This window comes from Vicugna pacos, chromosome 21, assembly GCF_048564905.1.
Source record: "Vicugna pacos chromosome 21, VicPac4, whole genome shotgun sequence".
Lineage (NCBI taxonomy): Eukaryota > Metazoa > Chordata > Mammalia > Artiodactyla > Camelidae > Vicugna > Vicugna pacos.
In genome coordinates this window covers 21,435,011-21,462,490 of record NC_133007.1, presented here as the reverse complement: position 1 = coordinate 21,462,490, position 27,480 = coordinate 21,435,011, and the positions used below count along the sequence as shown (strand labels likewise).

The following is a 27,480-nucleotide window of genomic DNA, read 5'->3' as shown; positions in this document are numbered from 1 at the left end:
ATATAATTTCACATGGATGCAAGTTTATTTGTACGACAAATCTCCAGAAATGTGAATGCTGGGTCAAAGAGTATATGCAGTTATTTTGATTAATACTGATGAATTGACCTCCACAGAGGTTGTACCAATTTATGTTTACACAATCTATTAGCATATCTATTTTTCCATAGTCTTGCCAGAAATGTTTTATAAAACACTTGAATTTTTGCTAATCTATAAATGTAAATTGAAACATCAATTTAGTTTTAATTTGCATATCTCTTATTATGAGTGAGCTGAGCACTCTTGTAGGTTTAAGAGTATTCTGTGAACTGTCTCTTCATTTGTTTTGCTCATTTCTTAATTGGGATAGTTGTCTTTTTCTTATCCATTTATATATTCCAGTAATTAGCCCTTTGCATATACTATGAGTTGAATTTTTCCCCCAGTTTTGACTTTGACTTGACTTTTGAATGTTTGTTTGTTTTTGTTTGTTTGCTTTTGCTATGTAGAAGCTTTCTGTTTTCTGACCACAGTGGTGGTTGAGTGAGTGTGTGAAAAGTCAACAAGCCACACACTTATGATGTGTGACTATTCTATTAAATATATTATCTTTTAAAAATTTCCCACTGCCAGTCATAAGTTCCCTTCCATCAAGTTTCAATGATATCTATACTATTTTATATAACATCTTGTGTTTACTCATATATACATCTTTAAATCCACCCATTTTATTTAGTGGGCCCTTTACATATGTTAACTCAGTAAACTCTCACAACCATCCAAAGAGATGTCTTTTAACCCTCATTTTACAGATAAGGAAAGTGAGAATTAGAACAGTTCAAAAGTAACTTGCACAAGGACCTACTGGTCAGCTCAAGAAACTATATTCAATATCTTTTAATAACCTATAATGGAAAAGAACCTGAAAAAGAATATATATAATATATGCAAAACTAAACCACTTTACTGTACACCTGAAGCTAACACAACACTGTAAATCAACTATACGTCAATAAGAAGAAAATGAAAGAAATAAAATTTTTTCTCTTCACAAAATAACATGTTACCATTTGTGAGTATTATTCCCAACTTCTCCCCTTGCATTTTCCCCTCTGGGAATTACTAAATACCTCAATAAAACTTTAACATCTATTGAGTACCTCCTATATCCCCAGTTCTGGTTTAATTGTTGACCATACAAAAATGAACACTCCTACCTCTTAAAGAGCTCAGTCCAAAGGGGAAGAACCACGAAAGCTGTAATACAGCGTGATAATTGCTACATAGAGGTGTGTGCCTTACCCAGTGTTCTCCCATTTCTTGTGTTCTTCATGGATTAGTTATATAATTTTATCTGGTTATTTTTCTCCCTTTTCCTTCAGTTTCAAAGCCCTCTGGATAAAGACAGCGAGCACCCTGCCAAAGACATTCTTCTAATTCTTATGAAATTCAGAGTGGTACAAAAGTGGCTGGAAGCTTCCCAAACAGGGAAGATGGTGAGTAAAGGCCAGGGTCAGGAAGGAGTAGGGTCTACTTAGGCCACTGAAAAATCAGCCTGACAGGAGCTGGCACTGAAAGATAAGTTTGAAAAGGCAGGGTGATGCCAGATCCAGACTAGGGACTGCTTGAAAGGCCTAGCCAAGAAGTGTGCTTGAGCCACTAGGCAACAAAGACCTATTGTAAATTATCAACTCTGACTGATAAGATAAAAATGTGTGTTATTTTAAGATTGCTCGGGCAGCACTGTTGAGAAAGACTGAAATTAGAAGATTCGGAAAGTGGAGAGGCTAGTGAGGCTCCACAAACACCTACTGAGAACTCCTGTCCGAGGCACTGGAAGCAAGGAAATGAAAGCCAGTTCCTGCCTTTGAGGAGTTCATAATCAACTGAGAGAGAGAAACCACAAACATGTAGTGTAGTAGTTATGATGACACAGTCAACACAAACCTAGGGTAGATAAAGCATAGTGAGAGGGGGGAGGCTGATACAGCCTGGGAAGGCAGAAAGCAAGGCAGGAACGTAAAACTGGTAAATTCTGGCTCAGCCTCACCTGCTGAAACAGTTGGCTATGACGAAAGGGAAAGAGAACTTTAAAGGGCAAGGTAATGAGTTGGAACAGCCTATCAAGATTATGAACCATATAGTTAATGAGGGAAAGAGGAATGTTCTGTTAACAATGATCAAGCCACAGGGCATGGTCATGTCGTGGGCTGGTTCAGTTTACTTCCTGGATCTTTTCTAACCCTCATCAGCTAAACTGAAGAAAACAAACAGTATAGGTTGGCAAGCCAAGAAGGAAGCTAGAAAACTAGTTTAGGTAATAGAAGATAGAAAATGGCTGCCTAGAAAGAGATTAGGGATGGAGTTGACCAGAAAGGAGCCCCAGAGAAATTTGGCGGATTTCAGTGCTCTATATCTTGCTTAGGATGGTTGTTACAAGTGAGCCTAGAATCCTCAAAACTCAATGAACTGAACATTTCAGAATTGTGCATTTTATTGTAGGTAAATTATGCCTCAAAAAAAAAAAAAAGACAAGAAATGCTATAATCGAGTTAAAAGACTTGAGGAGGGAAAAGAAGAAGAGCAGAACAGTTAAAACTCAAAGAGGGAAATCAGACCCCAGGAACAATTTCCCAGCCAATCTGAGAACCAAACGAATTTTGGTATGGGGAAAGAGTGACACCTATTATTTGCCAAATCCTAAACTAGACTCTTTCACATATTTCAACTTTATCTCCAGACCCAAAATTGTCCAGCTAAGTGCAGGCAGTAATGTGATTAGTCCAGGGAGAGTGAAATAGCTCTGTGAAAGAAGGGGGAGAGCCCAGATGAAAGGAGGATTGTGTAGAGTGTGCGATGCAGACTGTGAGATAAAAAATGTAGGAGAGCTGGATATAGACCAGAAGGCAGAATGGAAGAGGAAAAGGTGAGAGAAAGGCAAGGAATGCAGGAAATGTTTGAAGGACTTTCTTCGGAAACTTGAAAAATCAGAAAATTGGGTTCATCTCTGACTCAACCTTCTCTCTCACAAATAAAGGAATAAATTTTTTAAAGTCAAACTTAAGACATTAAAACTCTGCCATTAAAATATTTAAAAGGTCTGGAAGGATATGCATCAAACTATGCACCATGCTAGAGGGAAGTTACACACCTACCGTGTAGTGTTAAACTTTGTTGTGGTAAGCATGTACTTTAAAATTTTGTTTTAACCAGTTAAATTTTGTTAAATCCAGCATGGGATCAGAGAACAGTGCTGATAAAAACTGACACCTGTTTTGGTGTCCACGAGAGGAGCTCGTCACACCTGTAAGCTGTGTTTGACTCATGTCCAGGGATTAAGAGTGGCATCCACTCCTTCACTAGACAGCCTGGGACAGCCCTTTCATTTCCTTAACCCAGTGACAAAGTCTGTGGGAAGTGAGTTTGGGGCTGGGGGCCTGAAGCTCTAGAGCAAGGGTAGGCACACATTTTCTATAAAGGACTAGATAGTAAGAATTTGGGGTATATTTTTTTGGTAAATTTTCATGAAATTGTATAGTCTCTGTTGCAACTATTCTGCCATTTTTGCACAAAAACAGCCACAGACAATATGTAAACAAATGGTCATGACAGCAAAGACCAAATTATGGGGCCATAATTTGCTGACCTCTGGTCTAAAGCAGTAGTTCTGGCTCCTGACTGCATTATTAGAATCACTTGAGAGGTTCATAAAATCACTAATGCCCAGATTCTACCCTCAAGATTCCAAGTCTGGGATGAGGCCCAAAGTTTTGGGTTTTTTTTTTCCTTTTATTTATTTATTTTTAAACTACCAGATGATTCTGATGCGCATCCTGGACTGAAAACAACTGTTCCAGAAAGAGTTATAGGGGAAGGGTTTAGCTCAGTGGTAGAGCACACGCTTAGCACGCACGAGGTCCTAGGTTCAATCCCCAGTCCCTCCACTAAAAAAAAAAGATATTCAAATAGTGACTATATATCTATATCTGTCCCTAGGAGAATTATAGTCTCAGCAAACTGCTGTTTTGTTTTGTTGGTGTGGGGAGAGTTGAAGAGGAGATGAATGCTGGAAGGACCTAAGGCTGAACTGACATCCAGATCAAGATTAGAACTGTTTCCAGTCCATCTGACCAATTAAGCGCTTCCAGTACTTTGATTAAATGCTCTTTATTTGATGCTTTTGAGTGCACAGCACTATAAGGAGTTGCCAGACTCAATAAGTCAGCCCCTTCATCACTCTTAGTTAAGGTGGCCATGGGTAGAGGGGAGAGAGCATTCAGTAGGCCACCTTCAACCTAACCTTCTTTCTGGAACCATTCTCTATAGGCCCCTGCGTAGTTCCGAGCCCTGTGGAGAAAAAGAGGGGTGAGGGAAGGGCAGGCCCAGGAGGCAGTCCCTGGTCACACCCCAGCTAGCAATCCACACCTTCTCCATACCCTTTGTATCCAAGGCCCAGGGCCAAATGCGTGGCCTGCAATCCCCGCTTGCCCATCTGACAGAAGAAAATAAGATTCTCATCTTCCAGCTTTGGCTTCTCCGCAGAGTACAAAGCCTTGAAAGCTGCTGGCTCCATCTGCAGGGCACTTTCCAACTCTGACACTGGGAGGAGGAGTCGAGAGGATAGAATGGAAAGCCGGCAGTTTGGCAATCTCAGGTTCAGAGGTTGAGCCTGGAAGGTCCGGTCCTGTGGTCGAACAAATCTCCAGAGGGCCTCAAAACAACACATGGTGACCTTCCCCCTCCAAACCTCAAGGACAAGATACAGTCTACTTGCACAGGAAGTCAGCCAAACCTTTGAAGGGGAGCCACTTCCCTAGCTGCGAGGAGGGGGCAGACTCAGGCATCCAGTCTTGGGGCAGTCAAGCATAGAGAAGGTGGCTTGCTCCTTCCTCATCGCCTCTTATTCCCTCAAACTGGAAGGCCCAGTTTCGCTGCCAGGATCCGCCTCCAATCAACCCTTCTTAAGGGAAGTTTAGGAAGGGCTAAGGGAATACAGGACCCCCGTAACCAGTGCCTTCCTCACACCATCCTAAGGGCAGTTCCATTGGCTAAGACCCTCCAGTATTGTTTCTACTCCACCACCGGGGAGTCCCCTCTCAGTCCCATACCCGGGATGTTGAGCGCCCCAGGGATCGTCCCAGCTGCCGCCTCCTCCCGAGATCTCACGTCGATGAGCCGGGCCCGGCCCGCGGCTAGGAGCGAGCGGAGTTCAGGGAGCGAGACTGTGGGCTCTGAGGAAGGGGGCACGAGAGCCTTGAACGGAGCGGGACTGCAAGACCCGGCGGCCGCGGCGCCGCCTCACCTGGCAGCGCCCCAACCCCGCAGGAGTTGGGGGAGGACCCCTCCGCCACGCCCCTTCGCGTTCCCCTCCGTGTACACCTCTACTCGGGGGACGCCACGCGCTCCGAGGGCCATACGTAGGACAAGATGAGGCCCCAGGTCTCCCCTGCAGGTACCTCCAGCCATGGTGCGGGCAGCAAATGCGAGTTTCAGGAAAGTGGCCCAGGCCCGCCTCCTCGGTGCCCGCAGCATCTCCCGCGGCTTCGCGAAACCGGAGCCCGATCCGATCCTGAGCCGAGACCGGAACCGGAAGCGAAGGCTCCGCCTCCCGCACCGCCCCCGCGGCACCTGTTCGCGGTGCCCCTAACATAAGCCCGCTGAGGAAATGCTCGCGATTGCTGGGCGTGGGCGGCCAACGACTCACTGATCTGTCCCAGGTAGCAGGGCTCAGAGTATTGAGTAGAGGAGCAGCACCCCACCCTCATCTTGGCCCAACCCTTACTGGTCAAAGTGCAATGTGCACCCTCCCTCCCGCCCTAGGGCCTACAAGAGGAGGAAAAACAAGAGACGATTGTGGATCTGATCATTTTATCTTAATTAAAAAAAAAAAATTAAAGAAAGAAAAGGAAGAAAAAAAAAACTGTCCCCACAAGGGGGAAGGCCCCAAGTGGGCCCCTGCCTGTTGTTCTCCCTGGCTCCAGACTTCTGCATAGGCCTTAGCTGCTTTCTGGACAATCTCCTCTTCCTGGGGCAGCAGCCACTGCTAAGCATCTATGCCCCACTTCTTGCTAAAGCCTGTTCCTCAGAGTCCTCAGGTGCACATCTGAGCTCCAGGGAAAGGAAGAACCAGTGGAAGCGCCAGAGTCCTGGGGCAAGCCAGACCATTGCTTGTCAGCAGACCCTCTGCTGGCACCCTAAGCAAGCACAGGGCAAGCCCCCTAGTTTAGTGTGTCCAGTGTCCAGCATGGAGACAGCACATGCATTGTGCAAGAGGAGCACAAGGGCCCAGGGGCTGCATGGTGGGGTTGGACAAGGCTGTCAGTGCACGCACGTGTATGTTTCACACCACGTATGTGTTTCACTGTATCATAGGGCCTCAGTTCAAAGACGCCTTCTGAACTCCCCCAGTCCCATGCCAGAAGTGGGCAGTGAAGGAAAGGGGTACGGGGTTAGCCTGTTGCTCCTGGGCTATCTGCAGTTCTCAGAAAGGGGTTGTAGGGCCCAAAGCCCCTGAACGCCCAGAGTTAGTTGCTGTCATTCTTGATGACGACCTCTACTCCATGGTGCCGCAACTGAGCTCGCAGCAGCAGATTCTTGTTTTTAAGATCTTCCACCTGACATGGGAAAGAGACAGTAAGGGGAACAGGTAGAAAAGTTGGCACAGCTAAGTACCTGAACTTATTCTGAAACCCACTGATGAGGGGAAAAAGATGAAGTCTTCTCTATGGAAAACAAAGTAGGGAGTCCCAAACTGGGTTAGTGGCTATGAAGGTCAAGGACAGCTACACTGAGGATAGGGATCTGACCTGTTGTCGAAGCACATCATTGTCCAACTGCAGTTGGTCAAGCCCCTGCAGTTCTTCAGACAACCGGTGGTTGCTCTGCCGAAGTTCCTGGATATAATCACAAGCTTTGGATAGAATTCCACCTTTACTCTGTTAGAAAAAGCCAACAAAATGAGGACTAGGATATAAGATACCTGGCTTGCTTTCCAAAAACACGCTCACACTTTGGACCTCATTTTCCCCTAGGGATGGTTCGAATAACCTCTCCCAGGGATTCAAGAACCTTAGAGATAACAAAAGACTACTGCCATGTGTGCCCACTCTCTACCATTTCTGAAAACGATACCAGGAGACAGAATTCAGGCATCTTGCCCACTACCAGGGTCTTTCCATGACCTGGCCAGACTTGGTGCTCTCCATGGAGCAGTCTGGGATGATCTTGGACAGCTGTACAATCCAGTTGTTAATCTTGTCTCTGCGGCGGCGCTCCACTGTGAGGCAAAGTAGAGGACAAGGTGACTTAGGGAGAATTCACTAGAGGCCCCAGAGTAAAATTACTGAACATCTCCCCTAACATCACCGATGTCCCCAGTCTACCAGACTGCTCCAAGCTTCCTTTACACGCAGATCATACCTACCTTCATTATGCTGAGCCCTGCGTTTCTCATCCCGAGTTGTCCGGGGAGCTTCTGATTTCCTAACAACAGAGCCCAGGGTGGTCAGAGTGAGGGAAGGTCAAAAAATGAGACTGGAGTTTGAGGTAAAGAATTACACTAGATTTGGCAAGAATCAAGACCACTCCTAGTAATTGAAAAGAAACAAGGGTTACTCACGGGGAATAAGGGTGGGTCCTGGGGGCAATAGAGCGCTGGCTTCCTCCCTGCAACACTTCTTGTGGTGACATCATCACAAAGAACTGACCTGCAAAGATGCAGGGTAGCTTCTCTCAGGATGTGGGATGAGGAACCTCACCAAGCTCTAAGACCAAGGTCCTGGGACCCTCCTCTAAAAAGGACATACTTCCTCCTGCTGGAAGGGCAGCCCCAGACTCACTGCCTGTCCAGGTCTTTAGTGATCATTAATGGATCATAAGTAAAGGCCCACTGCCCACCAGCCATGTCCCACAGCCTATCCTAGCCCCTCCAGCCAGCATCCTCACACAATATCTCACCAGTGCCAGGAGGGGTCGCCTGCCCCAGTAGTGCCTCTGAGCCCTGGGTAGTAACAACAGCTGCTGTACTCCCCGATGTGGTACCCCCTGCCCCATCTCCCACTGCAGTGCTGGGGAAGTAAGTATAGTGCGTCTCAGCAGCTGTCCCCTCTGTGTCAACTGCATCATCACTCGTGAACGCACCCTGGATCACGGCCTGGGAAGGGGAGCAAGAGAACAGAGTCTAGTGACAGTCAGATACTTCCCAGTGAACTACTCTGCAGCTTCTATCCCTTGGGAGGAAAAAGAAACATCCAGAAAGGGAGAGCCTCACCAGCCCTAGCCACACCCCCATCCTATTGGTTCCCTACAACCCAGAGCTCTAGTCCCCTCCCTAGCCCATAGCCCTGTACCTGGGTCATGGATTGAGTGGCAGGGTAGCCACTGATGGCACCAGTCCCCTCAGTCTGGCCATCCAGCTGCCCCTCGGACACCTGGATCACCCTGTACATCACCTAGAGGCAGGGAGAAAAGAGGAAGGAAAGGAAGAGAAAATAAGAGAGTAAGTGCAAGAGATACCAGGGCACCTCATAAAGCTTCTCTTGGATAAGGGTCCCAAACAAGAATCCTTCAGAGACATAGATTCAGCCATTCTCCCTCCTTTCCCCATAGAGAGGTTTCAGCATAGTCCCTACCCACACATAACCAAACCTTCTACTCCAACCCCCACCCTCCAAATAGTCCACATCATCTGCCAAACCAGGTCTCCCCATGACAGGTTCAGTTACCTCCCACAATCCCAACCCCAGGTAACACCTGCAGCCACCTGGCCCCCTCCCTTACCTGGCCCCCATTCTCAGTTCGGAAGACGTACTTGACGTTGGGGTCAGGGAAAGTGGCAGCTGACTGGATGCTGGCAATAGCCACACTGGTTGGGTCTTCCCCAGTTGCCACTGCACCTGAATTAGGAAAAGTCTGTTACTGCCTTTCTCCCTCTGCTCCACCTGCATGTTATTTAAAAAAAGAAGGGTACGCAGGAGATGGACCCATAGGGGAGAGGAAGAGGCCACAATGGGCTCTTGGTCTCAGCTCAGTTCTGTTTCTCCCACTCACCTTCCTGAATCTGTACTGTCCCCTCTTCCGTTTCAGCTGTTTTCTGCTGTCTGTGAAGGAACGAAAGGAAGAAGGGAAGAAGTGAATGAAAATGTCTTCCAAACTCACTGGCATTCCCAACAGAAGGCTAGGTTAGGTTAGGTTAGAGTAACAGGAGCTAGTATTTACTTAGCACTGAGCTAAACACTTACCAAGTACTCTCTTATTTAATTATAAGAACAGCTCTAATGAAGTAGGTAGCACTACTTGCATTTTACAAACAGGAAACCAAATCACACAGCTAGTAGGTGATGGAGCTGGGACCTAAATCTAGGTCTGCCTGACTCCAGAGCCAGTGCTCTTAGCCATTCTGCATTCTCCCAGACCTCCCATCTCCCATCCCAGACCCAATCTCTTCTTTACTCACCCCTTCATCTCTCTGTGAGGGGGCGCATCCGAGGAAATGGTCCTTCTTTGGAAGTCTTTGTATCTCCTGCCTCACAGGCCTGAGTGCTATGTCCTGGTAGAAATCAGGGAGTCTGCAGTGAGTCTAGGAAACTGAAAGTGCTCTGTTTCTAGAAGCTAGGCTACTGAAGACACAACCAGGAACATAACCCAGTCATCTTTAGGGGACTATCAGCTTTTTCCATTCTGATGCTGAGGACTGGGCTCCAATGATTGAAAAAGCAACTCTACCAACAGTGTTCTTCACCCCTCCAGTTATCATTCCAACTCCTGGTTGGAGGGGATAACTATACTGAAACACTGAGAAGCAACATATTTCTGAATGGATGACTATTAAAGCTATTATGATCTGCCATGACATAGGGAACGGCCATGTTTAGACCATAGCTGTCAAAAAACACAGGGCCATGGATGCTAACACTTTTTCCAGCTTCTCAGCCACACATTGCACACCAAGAAATTCCTGTTCTCAAATCTAGGAAAGGAAAACCTGAAACCCACTGGAAAACCTCCGGAACCACAAAGACCAGACTCGGCCCTTAGGCCCCATTCTACTGACAGAGCTCCTGTTTTGGGGAGTCCAGATTTATGTCGTTCGTTAAAGACCCTAAAACCCAAGTGTATCATCTTCAAGCCCCTTGTATTTTATTGACCAAGCCTTCCTGTAAAATAACAGTTGCTAAAATGTTGCCATGACAACTCCAAACCAACTGAGCCTCAGCAAGAAGGGAAAAAACTCCAGGTTCAGGGTTCAGAAGAAGAGACAACGGGAGATGAATCCATCTATGAGGTGCCTGCCTTAAGACCTTGACACCCTGCGGGGGTTGGGGGGGCAGGGGCAGGATAAACAAAGGGCTGAGCAGACAGATGCCTACAGAAAGAAACAGCTACACAGTACAAAGCAATAAAATAATCCAGATAGGAAAGAGGTAAAATTTTTGTAAATTCTCTACCCATAAGATCCCCCAAAACCTTTCCTGTCCAAGTAAGGTCTTCAGCGGAGGAGCCCTGGAAAGTCCGTATCCGAAGTGTCAACCAATTGAAAAAAAAAAAAAAAAGGAACTGAAAATGAAACTGTCTGGAGGAAGAAGCGCTGCAAGAAGATCCCAGTCCCTAAGGGGAAGTAGGACCAGTGTTTCGAGACCACCTACCTCTCCATCCTCAAACCTGCAGAGGAAGTGCCCCTCCGAGGCTTGCTGCGCTGACAGCAACAAGGAAGCAACACAGCGCAAGAGGTGTCTCTATGACCCACAGCTGTCAGCCAGGGGCAGCCTCTGAGGACACCCAGCAACGGTGTCAGGCTACTTATTCAAATCTTAGTTGGACATCCGGAAGCATTTCCTGAGCATCAGGAATAGGAGACACGGAAAGCAGGATAGGAATGTTGTGGCGTGCATGCTCAGGGAACGAGGGCCCTGCAAGAGCCCCGGCAAAGTCCGGACACAAAGGGAAAAATAACCAGGTCCCGCAAGAAGTCAGGCGCCTAGAGCTTGCCTGAGAATGCGACGTCTCTCTGCAGGCCCACCAACCAGTAGGCGCTTAGGAGGTGAGCGCCGGCCAGGCGCGAGCCCAGGAGCCCGCACCGTGACCCAGCCAGATCCGCTGGGCTCAGCCCGCGCCGCCGGTACTCCGCAAAGGCAGGAAAGGATGCCGGGGGTTCAGCGGACCCCGCGGTTCCCGGCCCCGCGGCCCGCGGCTGGCAGCGCAGGAGGGCGGGGACGTGCGCACCCGGGGGCGGGGAGTGAGTTCGGGCCACAAAAGGGGGTAGGAGATAAAGAACCAGGCACGGCCCCCTCCCTCAAAACAAAGGCTTCCGCCCCAGGAGTTCCTTAACCTAAAAAACGGAAACAAAATCGAGGCTACCCTGCCTCTCAGGCCCACCTAGTCTCCAGCCCCCAGATTCCCGCCCGGTCCCGCACTCACCGGCCAAGGGCGCCGCAGCCGCAGATTTCCCCCGACTGTGCTCTCCCTCTCCAGACTTGGGTAGCTCCATGGACAGCTGCTCATGCGCACTCCCCACCCGCGGCCATGGTGCTGCGGGGCGGAATTGTCTCACTCGACCCGCCCAGCCTACTCAGCCTCTGAGCCGCCCCACTTCCGTCTGCTCCATCTTGATGAGGGCTGAGGGATTCGCGTGTGATGAGGCTGTCGCTAGAGCCGAGAAAAAGTAACGTCTGGGGACCCCGGGAGAATGACGCCGAAGACCTAGTCGCTTTAGGCAAGAACGGGAGAAAGACGACTGACTTGTTGCTGCCAACTTTCTGCGGACACGGCTTTTTAAGTTCCAGGCAAAGGGAGTGAGAGAGGCCAGTTTAGAGCAAGCAAGGGACGTCGTGTGGAGGCTCCATCTTTAACAAGGGCTTTTTTTGGAAGCCATCTTGGGTCAGGACTCCTTTTTAAAGTTTACTGCTGAAGATTAAGATGTATCTGGGCATACATAGAGCTGGATATACTTGTATTAATGTCAGCCGTCACCCAAATACCCCGAAGGCTTCCAGTTTTTGTGAGGCTCAGGGTTTCTGTGAGAGGTCTGATTCCCATTCTTTTCAGCCCGGACCTACCCTTAATGGGTCTGTTGTAATGTGATGTAGTGAGACTAGTTTAGACGCTGGAGCTAGACAAACTCGGGTTTCAGACCTACCTCTGCCACATCTTAGCTGTAAGAACCTTGGCAAACATCTTGACTTAATGAGGCTTAGTTTCCTCATCTGTAAAATGAAGATACCAGTACCAACCTTATTGAATTGTTAAGTGAACTAAATAAAATCAAGAGCATAGATTCTGTGCGCACATAAAATACCTAGCCTTTCCTGGCAGATAATGAGCATTATGTAAATATGTTTCTCTTCCTCATTTCCTGACCGCTATGAACCCAGCTCTAGTTTCAAGTCACAGGTCTCCATGACAACAATTGGGGAAGAGCACCCAAACAATAAAAGCAAAAGAAAGACAACCTTTGGCTAAACATGAAAGTATGATACCTATCACCCAAGACTTCAACAAGAATAATGAGACTCCACATTATTTATGTGTAAAAATACAATTTTTATTCTGAGACATCACCCCCTGGGACCTGTGGCCCCAGGCTGTCCAGAGAAGCAGTCCCAGGGCTTGAATATTGCCAGTCCCCTTCCCTGAAACAGGAAGTTATTCCATAGGAGAAAGGAGAGGCCAAAGAGATCTATACAAGACCTTTTTCTTTAAGATACAGGGAAGCAGAGGGTGGGGTAGCTGGGAAGGGAGCCAGCCCCTCTAGCAAGTACTGAGGCCTTGAAAGAGCTTCTTGGACATGTTCCTCCTAATCGAGTTAAGAGGATCAAGAGGTGTCCAAGGGCTCAAGAGTAGAGCAAGGATGGGTAACTCTACAAGTGTTTGTGTGTAATAGGCTCTGAACTGGCCCTGTCCCCCACCTCTACCCTGGACTTCCACGATGAAGAGTTCATTGCCTCAGAGGAGGGCAGGAACTTGGCTGGAGTTCCTCTTCATTCTTCAGTTTGAGAAAACTTATTTTCCACCTATTCTTTGTTCCATTTGTCCAATGACCCCATTCTGTGGGAACAGGATCTTGGAGACTTTCTTTGGAATCTCCTAAGGGTTAAGTGCTTTGTGTCTGAGACAAGCTCAGGTAAACCAACAGAGACAGTGCCTTCCACAGTCAAAAAGAGAAGCTGGAGGGCCAAAACCTATAGAGTTGGGCACTATAGCTGCTCAGGCTGCAGAAGAGACAGCTAGTCCAAGACCCCAGAGATTCAAGACAACTAGTGTCCCTTTTGCCCAGAGCTCAGGTCCTAATCACAGTCCCTCACCTTTACCAGGGTTAGCCTGTGTTTCAAATGCATATGAACGGCGCTGGGGAGGCACAAGGGGGTCAGGGGGCTGGGGTTCTCTGGGGGGTAGACTAAGCCGACTCCGGGGTCCAGACCCTTCTGTGCTTTCATCTGGTAGCTCCAGGCAGCTGAGAGGCCGAGGACAATGGGCAGGGATCATGCTATAGGGGGAGGTTTGGGGGATAAGGCTGTAGTCTCCTCCCCCAGTGCAGGTCTGGGTCCGCCGAACTCCCTGAACTTGAGTCCTCTGGCGGTCCCGGGCCAGGGCCACAGCAGCATCAAAAGAAAGACTACCCCCATTCCTCCAAGCAGAGCGGGAGGCTCGGGACCCTGTTCCCCAGGCCCTTTCCCCAGGAGTCCCATCAAGCCGACCAGGCTTCGGGCATGGGTTTGCTGGTGCCACATGGATCTTGCCACACATTGCACTGGGCATCTTGGCAAACTGTGGTTTGGGGGGCACCACAGGCACAGAGCGTACCTGTTGGACCTGAACCAAGGTGGAAGCCAGTCGCATGCCTACACCAGCAGCTGAGCCAAGGGGACTGGGCTGCCCCTCAGGCTCCATCTCCTCTGGCCGGGGTGGCTGTGGAGCTGCCTGTTCTGTCGCAGAGGACTGGGCATTGCCCTCTTTGGCACTGTCAACCTCCAGGGACTCTACATGTGACCCTTCAGGGAGGGAATCCTCTTCTAAATTGTCACCTCCAGCCCTCTGGTCTCCCTCAGCTTCTCCATCTCCACTTTCCTGTTCCTTGCTGACCTCCCCTGCTCCTCCTTCAGCTGCTGCTTCTGGGATTCTGCTATCTTCACCATCTCCTTGGTCTTCTCTTTCTTCTTGGTCTTCAATCCCCCTCTGTCCTTTTACCTCATCTTCTCTGCCTCCTTCAGCCTCTTGTTTGTGTACAACTTCCCAGCCCTCCTCAACAGTTTGATTTTCCTGGGCCCCATGCTCTGGGTCCCTTCCAGCTTCTACCTGGGTTTCATCTCCTTCTTCATCCTCTTCCTCTCTCTCAGTCTTTCTTTCCTTTTCCTTGTCTTTACCCTGCGTTCCTCTTGTTTCCTCCACACCTGTAGCTTCCTCCAAACTCTCGTCCTCCTGTTGACCTTTGGACTCCTCTCCCTTGACCTCTGTCTCCTCTGTCTCTTCCCCGCTTCCTTCTCTCAAACCAACAACCACCTTTTGGCTTCCCTCAGCCTCCCCTCCTTCCTCACTGGCCTCTCCACCCTCCACTTTGCTCTCTGGACTCCCCTCAACCTCCTCTCTGAGGTCGCATCTGCTTCCAGGCTCAGCCTCCTTGTCCTCCCCAACTTCCCAGAATGCCGGCTCTCCCTCAGACTCTCCTGGAGCCTCCTGTCTTCTGCATTCTGCTGCCTTTTCCTCTAGGTTGCCTGGACCCTCCCAGGGTGGGGGTTTGGGCCCCAGAAGGGGACTTAGGTCATCATAGGCACTCAGGAAGACTTCCTCGCCACTTTCCTCATCTGCTTCAGGCTTGGGGCCAGGGGAGTCCAGAGAACAGCAGCTGGGAGCCAGGACAAACTGCGCCTCATCCAGAGACAGGTCATCCAGGGGTGGCTCCACAGAGAACTCCTCCACCTGTAAGCACAGCATTGTGGCTCAGGACCAGGTGGCCCTGTCCACCCTCCAGATTCTTTACCACCCCCAAACCCAGCACAGTGCCTCCTTACCTGAGGCCCAACTCCCAGGAGCTCCTCCAGGTAGCCCATCCCAGGGTCGTCCTCCCCAGGGGAGAAAGCTGCTCCTGCTGGTCCTGCCTTGGCCACCTCCCCATCCTCCACCCCCACCCACTCGGGCTCTGAGCCGCTTGAGTCCTCTAGGAAGGAGAAGGAATCCTGCACCTCCTGGGACAGGCAGTCCTCCAGGGCAGGGGCCATGTCCACTGGGCCTGAGTCAGCCAGGGGACCTGGGGCTGGACTTTCCTCCGACTTCTCATCTGTTGGGAGAGAGAGAGTCCCAGGATACAAAGGTCAGGACCAGCCCTGACCTTTGCAATGTGTCTTCCTAGCATTGCTAGTATAGGCCCAGTATTGCCAGCATAGATACTCCATGTAGCTGATTGTCTCAGACCAATATCCCTAACTACTGGCCTATAGTCACCTTTATTGAGCTCCTCCCAGGTGCCAAGCACTGTGCTATACATTTTATAATGCATTATCTTCTTTCCTCCACAAAACAACCCTAAAATGTAGGTTATTTATCCTCATTTTACACATGAGGAAACTGAGACTTAGATTTGTCCGAGGTCACGCAAATAAGTGGCACAGCCAAAATCTGAATCCAAGTCTACTTAACTCTATAGCTGTACCCACTATCCTATGCTGCCTCAGTACTCCTCATCAGTGGCACTTCAGGAACTGGAGTCAGAGCAGAGATCAGATTCCAACTCTGCCATCTCCTACCAGGTTGCTTAACCTAAGTCTCAGGTTGCACTACTGTAACATAAGGATAACAAAAAAACCTATGATAAGATTATGAGAAAATGAAATGAGCTAATGCCTGCAAAGTCCATAACAAAGCACACAGTAAGCTCTCTACAAATGTTAGCTATTAGTATTAATGCTAGTGTGACTATTACTACTATCTATTATATATTCCCACCTTGTACTTAGCAATCCCTGCTGTGTATATATCTGACACAGGTCCTCATTCTTGGATATATCAGTGATCTGAAGGCTGCCAGAGATCCTCTCTCCATGAATTTCACACAACCTGATAATATTATTGGATTCCCTCAACCTAAAATCCCAGGAGGCAGCTGAAGGTAACCACCCAAAGCCCAAGGGCTGAGGCTTGTGCCCTTCCCAGGGCAGATCCTCAGCATCAGAGCCTCAGCCTAGAGCTCTAGTCCCCTCTCCCAGTCCTGGGAAATCCCTGGGTCCTCACCTGGGGGACCAGGGCCAGAGGCAGGGCTTGGCCGGGGCTGTAGGGCAGGATACTCAAGGCTGCGGGTGAAGCCAGCCAAGGAGATGTGAGAGATGTTTGGGGGTATTTTGAGAATACATTTGATGTGTGATGGGAGGTTGACAGCATACGGCTCTGAGATGTGGACGCCAGCACGACGCTCTGCATGGCTGCTGCCCCCAGCACGGACTGCTGACCGCCCAGCTCGTGGTGTGCCTGGCTCAGAGCTGGTGCCACCCCGTGCCTCTGCCTCAGGCTCCTGTTCACCCTCTACTCCTTCCACAGAATCATTCTCCAAGTTCTCCGGCAGCAGTGGGCTTGGCCGAGGGCTGCTGGGTCCCACCAGCCCCTCTGGTTCTGTGGAGGAGAGAGAGGTAGGAATAGCCTAAGCTGCAAGAGGCCTGGACACCTCGGAAAGGCTCTAGAGAGTGTTTTCTGTTTTCTCTAGCTTGGAAGGCACCAGGCCCAGCTTCCCTTAGCCACTACTGCAAATCCATCACAGTCAGCAGGTCAAAGGTCATGCCATCAAAGATACTTAGGAACCACCCTCCCTCCCTGCAGATACAGTCACCGGCCATCACTACCCCAGTGCACACACACACAGAGGTACACACCTATACTCACCATCACTGACCCCGGCCACAGCACTCAGTGAGTCCATGCTCTTGGCTGGCCGCAGAGTCCCCTTATCAGATTTGTCCTCTGCAAGACAGGGATGTGTGTAGAGCCAGGGCCTGGCACACCCTCAGCAGAGCTCCCCCTAGATTTCCCCAGACTTACCCCTATCCTCAGTCCCCCGTGGGAGTTTACGCTTGGTCTCATGGCCAGAGCGACCCAGATTGAAGATAGATCTCCACTTCCTGACCTTCAGAGACCCCTTCCTCCTGGACAGAATGGAGAAAACTTTGGGGTTGGAGCCTGATGATCATTGCAAGGGAGGAGGGCCCAGGAAGGAGGCCTTACTTGTGCTCTGCAATCTCTATGATAGTGTGATAGGGCCGAATCTGTGGGGGTCCATCGCCAGCCTGTAGGATGCTAGGCAGGTGGTAGGGCAGAGACCTGGGCATAAGGTCCTCGGGGCTGCCCAACACCCGGGTTCCAGGAAGTGATCGACATCCACTCTCCACTTCACCACCTAGAAAAAGAAGAGGAGTTGGACAGCCAGGAACAGAGATGGGGGAGGGATCTGGGTACCACCTTCTCACTGCACTCTCCCACTCACCAACTACCAGGCTAGGGATATACTCAGAGGCCTCTAGAGACAGATCGTCTGTGTCTAGCTCCTCAAGAAGGAGTCCTCGGGGACAAAGAGGTCCAGGAGATCCCAGGACATTGGCCCAGAAGGCTGAGGGTGGGAATGATCAGTCACTAACCTTGAGAACCAGGACAGTGATTAAGATGTCAGGCTATGGCCTGGACTGAGAGCATCAGAGGCCTGCTCGAGTCCTGACTACAGCATTATCTCTCCAAGGTTGTCTCCATGTGATCATGAAAAACATCTTTATGAGACTCATTTCAATCATGTGCAAAGCAGAAAGTCTGAACTAACTGATCTTGGAGGCCCTCTATAACTCTGACATGACTCCCCAGACAAAGAGTGTGATATGGTGGATGGGAAGGACACTGACCAGAGAGAGCAGCACCCCCAAAGAGCTGGTCCACATGTGTGAGGATGAACTCGACGACGATGGACTGCACGCGCACCTCCATGAAGGCGGCTGTCCCATTGAAGCCTGAGGCCTCTATGTCCTTAGACCTATGGAGATGTGGAGTTATTCCCCTCCCAGCCCCATTTCTCCCTAAGAATACCATAAACCCTTTCCCCTGCATGCCATTAACCTCATCCCCACCTCTTAATCTACAGTCATGATTCAAATACCACTTCCTCCAAGCACCCTTCTTGGACACCCTCTTCAGGATTAATCTCTACCTCCTCTGCACACCAGGGTGCCTTGTGTATAATGAATTGCAGGACTTCTCATAGCCTGGCCTGTACCAAAAGAAGTGATATGGAGGCACTTCTCCAATAGAATGCAAGACACTTGTTCAACAAACATTTGACAAGGACCTGCCCTGCTCCAGTCCCTGAGCTCAGTGATATGGTGTAAGAAAACACAAAGGCCCTGCCCTTAGGGACTTCAGTCAAGTTCAGAGACGGGGCTCACATGGGTGAGCTCCAGCCCACTCAATGTAATCAGGAGCCTTCCCATTCTCACTGGGTTCCATGAGACCCCCCTCCAGTGCACCCACATAGCCACACCCCACCTTCAGCAGCCTCCCAGGGGTGAGGCTCTGCCAGGATCCCCACACCCTGCTCACACACCACCCACCTCAGCAGGTTAGGGGCCCACACGATGGCCAGGTTGCGGGCATGCATGTTGGTCTGGGCACTGAATGAGGCCATGTGCACCAAGTGCCGCATGAGGAACTCCAGCGTCCTGCAGAAAGGGGGCATCGTGGGGCAGAGCTCACACAGGGAACCCTCAGGGCAGGGGTAGGTTTGAGGCCGGGGAGCAGGAAGAGCAGTGACAAGTCAAAGCCTGGGCTGAGTGGAGGGAGTCAGGACCCTGGGTGGGGAGGAGCTCCACACACCTGTAGTTTGGGACAGGGAGTTCTCGAAGCACCTCTAGGATCTTGACCAAGCGCTCAGGTTCCAATTGCACTGCCACAGCCTCCTGATTGGGAGGAAGGGTTCAAGAAGCAGCGGTCAGTGACCAGCACCGCCCCTGCTTACTCCCCAGAGCTCTGAGCCAAACTCTCAGAAACAATCTGTGCGGGTCCCAGTGCCATCCCCCACTCTGGATGCACACTGACACAGCAGACAGAATTTGGGGCCCACAAGACCTGCAGCTGAATCTTGGCTATGCCACTTAATAGCTTTGTGACGTTAGGCAACTCATTACCTTAGCATCCTCATCAGTAATGCTCTGGTACTGGAATACATCAGTGGTTCATCCTGTGAGTGCCCCAGGGGCCATGAAATTATTCCAAGATATCCAGGAAGGCCTCTGCCCACCCGGCCTGGCCTGTGCGGGCTGAATGTTGTCTGCTCCTGTTCAGGATCTCTAAATGACGTTGTGCTCAATAAAATGCAACATAAAAGTGTTCCTCAATTCAAGATGGCATTTTTGGCCATGAGTTTTCTTATTCAAAAGATGTTCAACACACAATCATAGTTCATGGAGGGCCATGCTTAAGAAAATTTTTGACTTCCTAAAAGAGTTCTCATTCTCTTAAATGTAGGGAAGTTCTGGTCTAGGTGATTTCCAAGGGCTTTCCAGCTTCTATTCTGTCTGGCCTCTACTCTCCCCAAGTCTCACCCCTGCCATGTGTGGTCTGCAGGGATAATGAAGAGAAGAGGGACAGGGGAGGGCAGAGGTAGCAGGGTTAGGAGGTCTGTAGGGGAGAGGTCTTTTCACGTCCACATCATCTCTGTCATTCAGGATTCATAGTACTCTATCTGGCACTGGACACACCTGGAATGTCAAAACCAGAGCAACCACCCTCAGCCTTCTCTTCCACCCCTCTGCTTCTCAACTCACAGCAAATTTGTCATAGAGCCGGTAAGTGAGCAGGGGGTCAGGCAGTTCTCTGAAATAGGCCTTGCACAAGGAGGAGACGCAGTGAATGTCCTGAAGGTAAACATCTCGCCGCAGGTCTGGCTTCCGTTCAGCCTCAAACTCCTGCCTGGGAAGGTGCAGAGTGGTCAGGAGTGGTGGGGTATCTGGGAGAATGTAAGGATGGGGGAGCTATAGGGTTGAGGGTCAGCTTGTACGAAACTTAGAAGGAAGAGGTTGGGGCATATATATACACGAGGCACCAATTATAAGGCATTGTATCTATCAACATGCAGAGTGGATGAGAAATGGGTAAGTGGGTAGGTAAGAGGATCTATGCGTGAACAGGGGTATATGTCAAGGCGGTAGCTGTAGGCGTGAGTAAAAATGTAGGGCTGTGTAGGAGTCAGGAAGTCGGGGGATGAGCCTAGATGTGTGTTTCTGGATATATATAAAAACCAATAAGTGTAGGTCTTAGAAGCAAACGTTAAGTGTAAATCTTCATCACCTCAGATTAGGCAACAGTTTCTTGGGTATGACACCAAAAGCATAAGCAACCAAACTAAAAATAGATAAATTTAATATCAAACCTACAAATTATTGTGTATCAAAGGACACTATCAAGAAAATGAAGACAAACCACAGAATGGGAGACCATATTTACAAATCATAGATTTGATAGGTGTCTAATACCCAGAATATATAAAGAATTCTTACCACTCAAAGGAAACAAACAGCCTAATTTTAAAATGAGCAAAGATTTGGGGAAGGGAGTAGGTATAGCTCAGTAATAGAGCATGTGCTTAGCACTCACGAGGTCCTGGGTTCAATCCCTAGTACCTCCATTTTAATGGTAAAATAAAATGAGCAAAGGTTTTGAATAGATATTTCTCCAAAGAAGATGTTCGACATCATTAGCTATCAAGGAAATGCAAATATGGATGCAATATCACTTCACACCCATTAGGGTGGCTATAATCAAAAAGACACAAAGTAACAAGTGTTAGCAGGGATGTGGAGAAATTGGAACCCTCATACACTGCTGGTGGGAATATAAAATGATGCAACTGCTATGAAAAAGAGTTTGGCAGTTTTTTAAAAAGTTCATCATAGAGTTACCATATGACCCAGTAATTCCACTCCTAGGTATATACTCAAGAGAATTGAAACCATTTGTCCATACAAATATTTGTATATGAATGTTTATAGCAGCATTATTAATAACAGCCAGAAGATAGAAACAACCCAAATAGCCATCACCTGGTGAATGGAGAAACAAAATGTGGTAATAAGGACACACAATGGAATATTATTCAGCCATAAAAATAGATGAATACCAGTACTCACAACATGAGTGAACCTTGAAAATATGCTAAGTGAATAAAGCCAGGCATAGAAGATTATAATTATATGATTCCATTTATTTGAAATGTCCAGAATAGACAAATCCATGGAGACAGAAAGTAGACTAGTAGCTGCCAGGGGCTGGGGAAGAGAAATGTGGAGTGACTGGTAATGGGTACAGGGGTTCTTTGGGGGTTGATGAAATGTTCTGAAATTAGATAGTGGTGGTAGTTGCACAACCTTGCAAATATACTAAAAACGAATTTAAATGGTACATTTGGGGGTAATATTTATTTCTTTTATTTATGTATTATCATTATTATTTTTTACTTAATGGAGGTACTAAGGATTGAACCCATGACCTCGTGCATGCTAAGCAAGCACTCTACCACTGAACTATACCCTCTCCCCCTTAAATGGTACATTTTTAAATGATAAATTTTATGGCAAGTGAATTATATCTGATTTTTTTTAAAGCTGGGTGGGTGCATATGAGAGTGGAGATGTGTGTTTTTGTGTGTGTGCACGCACACACACGTGCATGCATGCATGCATGCTAGCCTGCGGGGAGTGCAGAGCATGGTCTCAACCTTTCCTAAGGAGGCAAGAGCTCCTCCCTTGGACAGTATCTAGCATGTATGTTTCCTTCTCCTCACATCCTCTCCCCCTCTGGCTCCCTGGGGGCAACCAAGTCCTCCCCTCACTGCCTGACTCACCGGAGCTTCTGGATGTTGGAAGAGACCCCTGAGAGGCGGTAGATCCCGTCCACCACTCCATACTCCTCCACAAACTCGGCACAGCTCCTTAGCACCTGGGGCACTGGGGATACAGATCGGGCAGAGAAAGAGAAATCAGAAGGTCTGGGAGATCAGAGACTCTAGGGGATCTGAGAAGTGGACACATCAGGGATGAGGGTTTGGGGAGATTAAAGACAAAGCTCATGGAACAAAACCTTGTCACAAAGAGTCTTACAGGACATCAGCTCCCATCTGCCAACCTGGTACATTCTCTCTGCCCTTTGGGTCTAGAGTCTCAGCATAAATCCCCACGGTGTGGGGGAGCTCACTGCCTCTCCAGACTGCCCTTTCCCATTAGAAAGTTCTGCCTGTGTTGGCCTGAAGTTTGTCTCTCTGGAATTACTAGTTGCTACAGCAGAAATGTTTAAAGGGGCAGCAATCTGCTTGGAAGAGGACTCGGGGTAAAGGACTGGTCTTAAAGGTGTGTTTATGTAACACTGTACATAAGGTAAAGGAATATTCACTGTTCCGACCAACCATAATGGAACAGAGCTGATGGGCATTACGGTTAAGCACCTCGCCCGCTGGTAAGTGAGGGCACAGATGTTAGATCTATCATAGGAAGGTACTCAGAATTGTGACAGGCCTTCAAACAGGTCAGTTCAGGAGAGAAGTGCCTTTGTGCCAAGCACTGCGCATGAGACAAAAAAAACTGAGGATCAAAGATAATGAGTGTTCAGTACCACTCAGCTAGAAACAGGATTCAAATCAAAGATGCAAAAAGCAGTATTATCTCTCCCTTCCTCAGACCCTCTCCAGTTACTAGACTGTAAGCTCCTTAAGGACAAGACCTAAGTGTGACCCATCTTGCTTTTCCTCATATTATCTGTTATGGTGTCTCAGTCATGGGAAATCCTCAGAAACCATGTATTGAATCTCATCTCCACAAGGTCACATAGTTATCTTTCTAAAGCACTTCCATGACTTAAATCCTTTGCTACATACACACTCTGCTCCACCCCCATCTTCAATGCTTATTTTACGGATACAGAATAAAATATGAACTCCTTAACATGGTATACTGTATAAGACCTTCACAAACCAGGTCCAGCTGCCATTCCAGCCTTAGCTCTAGCCAGTTCCCTGATAAACCTTATGAGCAACCCATGGTACCATCACTCATGTTATTCCCTTGCCTAGGAATGCGCTCCTCTCTGTCTCTGCCTGGTGAGCTCAAACATACCACAAACATCATCTCCAATTCTGAACTCTTTTCTTGTCTCTGTATTATAGTTCCCACAGTCCTTTATTTATATCTGTACTATCATACTCATTGCACTTTGTTATGATTAGTATATTTTGTATCTATACCTTCTGACAAATAGTAACATACTCCCCAGCATTTAGCACAGTGTTGAAACAGAGCAGGTGCTCAACAGATGTTTATTAAGTTACTCAGTGAATTAGTCAATGAACTGGAGATTTAATAGAGAATATTGCCTAAGACAAAACATTGAGACTCACCAAAGAAATCCTTGTCTTGTGTTAGTGTCAGAAAAAGCTGTGTTTCTTCTAAGCCACCTATTTTTTTCTTATGGGCTTTATGAATTTTATACCTGATTGTTTACCTCTCTAACTACCAGGGAGCTCAGAGCCCATATCTAAGAACCAACAGAACCACCTGAGATGCATTTCTGGGTACTGATCTTACCCTTCTTGTTTTCCCTTCAACTTAATTCCTTCAGTCATTTATTCTTTTTGTAGTTTAAGGTTTTAGAAGTCATCCATCCTAAGCTCTTTGTGGAATTAAATAAGAGGAAATACAGACCGAAAGAAATCAATAAACCCATCAACCACTATTTTAAACTCTCCTTATATGACCTGGTATCCACTCCCTTTGCCCTCCTGCACCCCAGAGCCAGGGCTTGGGTGAGACAAGTAAGGAAGGTATGGAGGGTACAAAATTTAAGGAAACACTCACTCTTAGGGTTGTGTAAGAGCCACTGTGCATATGCACGATCTTGAGACTGAATGCCTCCTTAAGAAGGAGGCACCTAGGGCATTTGCCCCACCCTTAGAGTGAAAGAGTCCTTAAATTTTGTACCCAAGTCACCTCCCTTGCCTCAACTTGGTCCTGGCCCTGCAGCCCACCATCCATCCCTTCAGGATCTGTGCCCATTTGCCAGGGTCTCCCTGATCTCAGGTTCCCAGCACTGAATGCAGAGATGGGACAGTCCCTCCTGGTTCAAGCTGATGCTCTACTCTTGGGAGACTAATGCTACCCCAACTCTTTTGGCCATCACATTACTCTTGTTGACTCATAAATAGTTTGCTGTCACCTAAACCCCAGGTCCTTTTCACTTGAACTCCAACCAAGTCAGATCTTCCTCATCCCATCCTTCTCTGTTGATTTTGAACCTCCACAGAAGGCTCTTAAAGAAGGCATTCAAGAGCCTAAGGAGTCAGAGCCATAGATGAAATGAGTCAAGGAGATGGGGGAAGAGATAACAGAGTCAGAGAGATGGCAGAGTCAAGGAGATAGAAAGAAGAGAAATGAGGTCCAGAGATAAAAGTTAGAGACAGAGTTGGGGTGGTAGAGTCAAAGGAATAGAGACATCAAGGAAATGGGGGTGAGTTAGGGAGGAGGACCTGAAGCTTGGGGAGCCTGGAGAATCAGAAACCTAGACGAGGTATCAAACAGATAAAGATTAGGAAAAGGAAGAACTCAATACATATAAGGGCTTGGGAAGGAAGAGATCCACCAAGGGCAAAGAGCTGGGGGAGGGTGCTGATATCAAGCAAGAATGCGGAAAACCGGCATAATCAGGGAGGATAAATTAACCAGAAACAAAGCTCTCTGCTAGCCTGGGTTTTCATTTTCACTGGGTCTTGGCTTAAAGAGAGGCGCCATCACTGGCCTCTCTCTGTCTTTCCACTATCCACCTGTCTGTGCGAGGAAGAGCTGGGGGAGGGGAAGAAGGCTGCCACTGCTGCTCTGTTGCCCAAGATACTGGTCCACCCTTGGGCTCAACGAGGTGCTGGTGAAGGGCAGGAGGTATCTCTCTCTCTCTCTCTCTGAGATTCATCAGGATCAGGACACAACAACAAGATGTCTATTCCTTGCAGAGAACATGCTCCTCACCTGGGGATGCAGACAGAGGCCAGGAAGGGTTACAGGAGTGGGATCTGGGCTGGCTGTGAGTTCTGTGTTTCCACAAGAGGTTGGCCGGGGCAGGGTGAGGAGGGTGCACAGGAAAGGACAGTGCCAGGATGATGAAGCTAAACTGAGGGTTTGCAGAGAACTGGAAGAACATCAGCCCAAATTAAATCATGTGGCCCTTGGCCAAGAGTCATCATTCTCAAGAAGAATCCCTTGTAAAGGAGTCAGCTTTGCACTGGCAGCTGGGGTCTGCTCCGTGAGAAGAGAAAGGCACAGAAAAGCCACTTAAGCTGTTTAATACCATTTCTTGGGACCCTGGGCTTTCCCTTAACCAAGCCCAGTGGGGATGGGGGCCTCTGGGGGAGGAGAAAAAGGGAAGGAGGTGTCTGGGGACACAGGGGCGGGGCTAAGAGCAGGAAATGAGTTGGGAACCACCATCACCCTTCCTCCACTGCAGGCACCACAGCCCAGAGCAGAGGACAAAGAGGAAATGACAGATTGGGGTGGGGTGGGGGTGGGGGGAAAGAATCGTGCATTTCTCTGGGAGGAGCTCAAAGTACCAAAAACAAGCTGGGCTGGGCAGCCGGGATACCTGTGTTAATTCCAAATAAAATCAATAAATGTTTTTGTGTGTCTACTCCACACTAAGCACAGTCAGGAGCCCGACCTTGTTCCTGGTCCTGCTGGTGTCCAAGACCCCTCCAAGGTAACTCAGGGAGGATGCTAGGCAAGCTACACACACACCCACCCTCTGCTGCCCCCTCTACCCATCTTCACACCAGATCTCAGGCCATCTCTCTTACTCCGCTGGTGTTCCCCATTTTAGCAGCTTCTCTTCTCGCCCACCATTTTGAACCTGTTTCTCCTTTGCTCAGGAAGAACAGGAGACTCACAGAGACTGTAGGGGGGAGCTAACCCCACCCTCCATCCTCACCTGTGGCCCAACAAGGCTGCAGAGGGACCAGAGCCCATGTCTCCCCTAGTGCCATCCTCAGACTCTCCAAGAGCCGTTCTCCGGTCTCCTTTCATTCAAACCCAAGGAGCATCCACTGCCCCTTCAGCCACTCATCTCCTGACTCTGCCCCTTCAGCCCTACTCCCTGTCCCCAGTTGTCATCTTCTCACTACTGTTTCTTCTACCTCTCCTGGGTTTCCAATCTCTCCATCTTCTCCCCTCAGGGCTCTCTCAGTGCTCCCATTTTCATCCCCAGACTCTTTATCCCCAGGTAGTCACACAAGGGAGCTCCCCTGCCCTCTTCACAGAGCCACATTTCCTGCCTGCTTGCTCATCAGCCTCCTGGGTGGTGACCCCAAGCCACTGCCCCTTCTCTGCCCATGAACTCCCAGAAGCTGCTTCTGTACCCTCAGACTCTATCAGGTTGAAGAAGGTCCATGTACCTCCCCATCCACCCAACAGCAGCTCCAGATTGGCCTCCTTACCCTCCTGGCCTGAGTGCTGCAGGTGTTCCTGCAAGTCACACCCGAACACCCGTTCCTTCGAGCTGCCCTTCTTCTTTCCTTTCTGCCGAGACTTCATGGCCGGAGCCCCAGGGCTCTGGCCCAGCCACCTCTGGCCCCCACGACCTTTGCCCTACCAGTCCCCCATGGGATCCCAAGCCAGCCTCTGGGCTTGGCCCGGCCCCAGGGGGCAGGGCTCGGAACTGGGGGTGGAGGGTGGCCTGGGCAACGGGCAGCAGCTCCTGCCGCTGGGGCCCCGGCCGCACGGAAGTTGCTGTGGAAGAGGAAGCTCCCAGGACCCCGGCAAGAAACTGTCTCGTGGCCTGGACTGGCACTCGCCGTTCTCACCCCACTCAGCCCTGGGGTGGGGGGGGCAGGAAGCTGTGCAGCTCCTTAAACCCGCTTCCTGTTAGAGCATCTTTGCAACCACAAGGCTTGGGTGGGGGAGGTAGCTGACATTCACACCCTCACCCATCACTGGGACTTCACTCATTGGTCAAGAGGAGGTGATGTCAGAGCCCTAGGGTAGGGTGTTAGCGCCTGGGGCGTGAACAGGTGACTGACACCCTTGGAGATCAGAATTCTGGGGTCTGGTTGGAGATCCAAGATTTGCCTAGGAGCAAGGAGGCACAGGGCTGTGCAAGGCACTCCGAGGAGGGAGGATGCCCAGGCTCTGGCCCTGACAGGCCTATATGCTCAGTAAGTCACATTACTTCGAAGAGTCTCAGTTTCCACACATATAGAAAAGTGAAGGGAACAGACTTAGTGATCTTTAAATCCTTCCAGTTCTAACATCCTGGGGAACTCATTTGAATTTCGGGTTCTTTGTCTGTAAAAAAGTGTACCCTGCTGGCTACTTCCTGGGCCTGTTGTAGTGAGACTCCAGTACAATACAGGATATAAAATATTGCCCACTAAGGCACTGAAAGGGGCCTTAGCTCCACTATCCTACCTGGAGCCTCTCAGAGATGGCCTAAGAGCTTGCGGAGGCCATTTCGTTCCCCGTC

General features: G+C 49.1%; 3 protein-coding genes across 10 annotated transcripts; all 3 read right to left on the bottom strand.

The window, feature by feature from the left end:
- Positions 1-4,130: 4,130 nt before the first annotated feature.
- On the bottom strand, positions 4,131-5,720 carry TSTD1 (thiosulfate sulfurtransferase like domain containing 1). Of its 3 annotated transcripts, XM_006215738.4 has the most exons (4): positions 5,439-5,618; positions 5,091-5,213; positions 4,419-4,581; positions 4,131-4,329 (listed from the first exon to the last, which is right to left on the bottom strand). In XM_006215738.4, the coding sequence occupies exons 1-4, from the start codon at positions 5,512-5,514 to the stop codon at positions 4,278-4,280; spliced, it is 414 nt and encodes a 137-aa protein (XP_006215800.2). In that variant the 5' UTR covers positions 5,515-5,618; the 3' UTR covers positions 4,131-4,277. The 3 variants fall into 3 exon arrangements, with proteins under 3 accessions (XP_006215800.2, XP_015104543.1, XP_072802368.1); XM_015249057.3 differs by lacking the exon at positions 5,091-5,213 and having other exon boundaries at positions 5,439-5,655; XM_072946267.1 differs by lacking the exon at positions 4,131-4,329 and having other exon boundaries at positions 4,439-4,666; positions 5,439-5,720.
- A 116-nt stretch (positions 5,721-5,836) lies between these two features.
- Positions 5,837-11,520, bottom strand: USF1 (upstream transcription factor 1). 4 transcript variants are annotated; one of them, XM_031689198.2, is made up of 11 exons: positions 11,398-11,520; positions 9,437-9,529; positions 9,031-9,080; positions 8,761-8,876; positions 8,331-8,432; positions 8,122-8,134; positions 7,601-7,688; positions 7,406-7,464; positions 7,164-7,258; positions 6,789-6,917; positions 5,837-6,596 (listed from the first exon to the last, which is right to left on the bottom strand). In XM_031689198.2, the coding sequence occupies exons 2-11, from the start codon at positions 9,442-9,444 to the stop codon at positions 6,507-6,509; spliced, it is 750 nt and encodes a 249-aa protein (XP_031545058.1). In that variant the 5' UTR covers positions 9,445-9,529; positions 11,398-11,520; the 3' UTR covers positions 5,837-6,506. The 4 variants fall into 4 exon arrangements, with proteins under 4 accessions (XP_031545058.1, XP_006215726.1, XP_006215727.1 ...); XM_006215664.4 differs by having other exon boundaries at positions 7,939-8,134; positions 11,398-11,517; XM_006215665.4 differs by having other exon boundaries at positions 7,939-8,134; positions 8,792-8,876; positions 11,398-11,517.
- A 983-nt stretch (positions 11,521-12,503) lies between these two features.
- Positions 12,504-26,835, bottom strand: ARHGAP30 (Rho GTPase activating protein 30). 3 transcript variants are annotated; one of them, XM_015249050.3, is made up of 12 exons: positions 26,456-26,835; positions 21,836-21,938; positions 19,761-19,905; positions 18,811-18,893; positions 18,549-18,656; positions 17,847-17,974; positions 17,182-17,353; positions 16,999-17,102; positions 16,843-16,920; positions 16,201-16,575; positions 14,985-15,250; positions 12,504-14,892 (listed from the first exon to the last, which is right to left on the bottom strand). In XM_015249050.3, exons 1-12 carry the CDS (start codon positions 26,550-26,552, stop codon positions 13,267-13,269), a joined length of 3,285 nt encoding a protein of 1,094 aa, XP_015104536.1. In that variant the 5' UTR covers positions 26,553-26,835; the 3' UTR covers positions 12,504-13,266. The 3 variants fall into 3 exon arrangements, with proteins under 3 accessions (XP_015104536.1, XP_015104537.1, XP_015104539.1); XM_015249051.3 differs by having other exon boundaries at positions 15,156-15,250; XM_015249053.3 differs by lacking the exon at positions 26,456-26,835 and having other exon boundaries at positions 19,761-19,901.
- Positions 26,836-27,480: the final 645 nt, after the last annotated feature.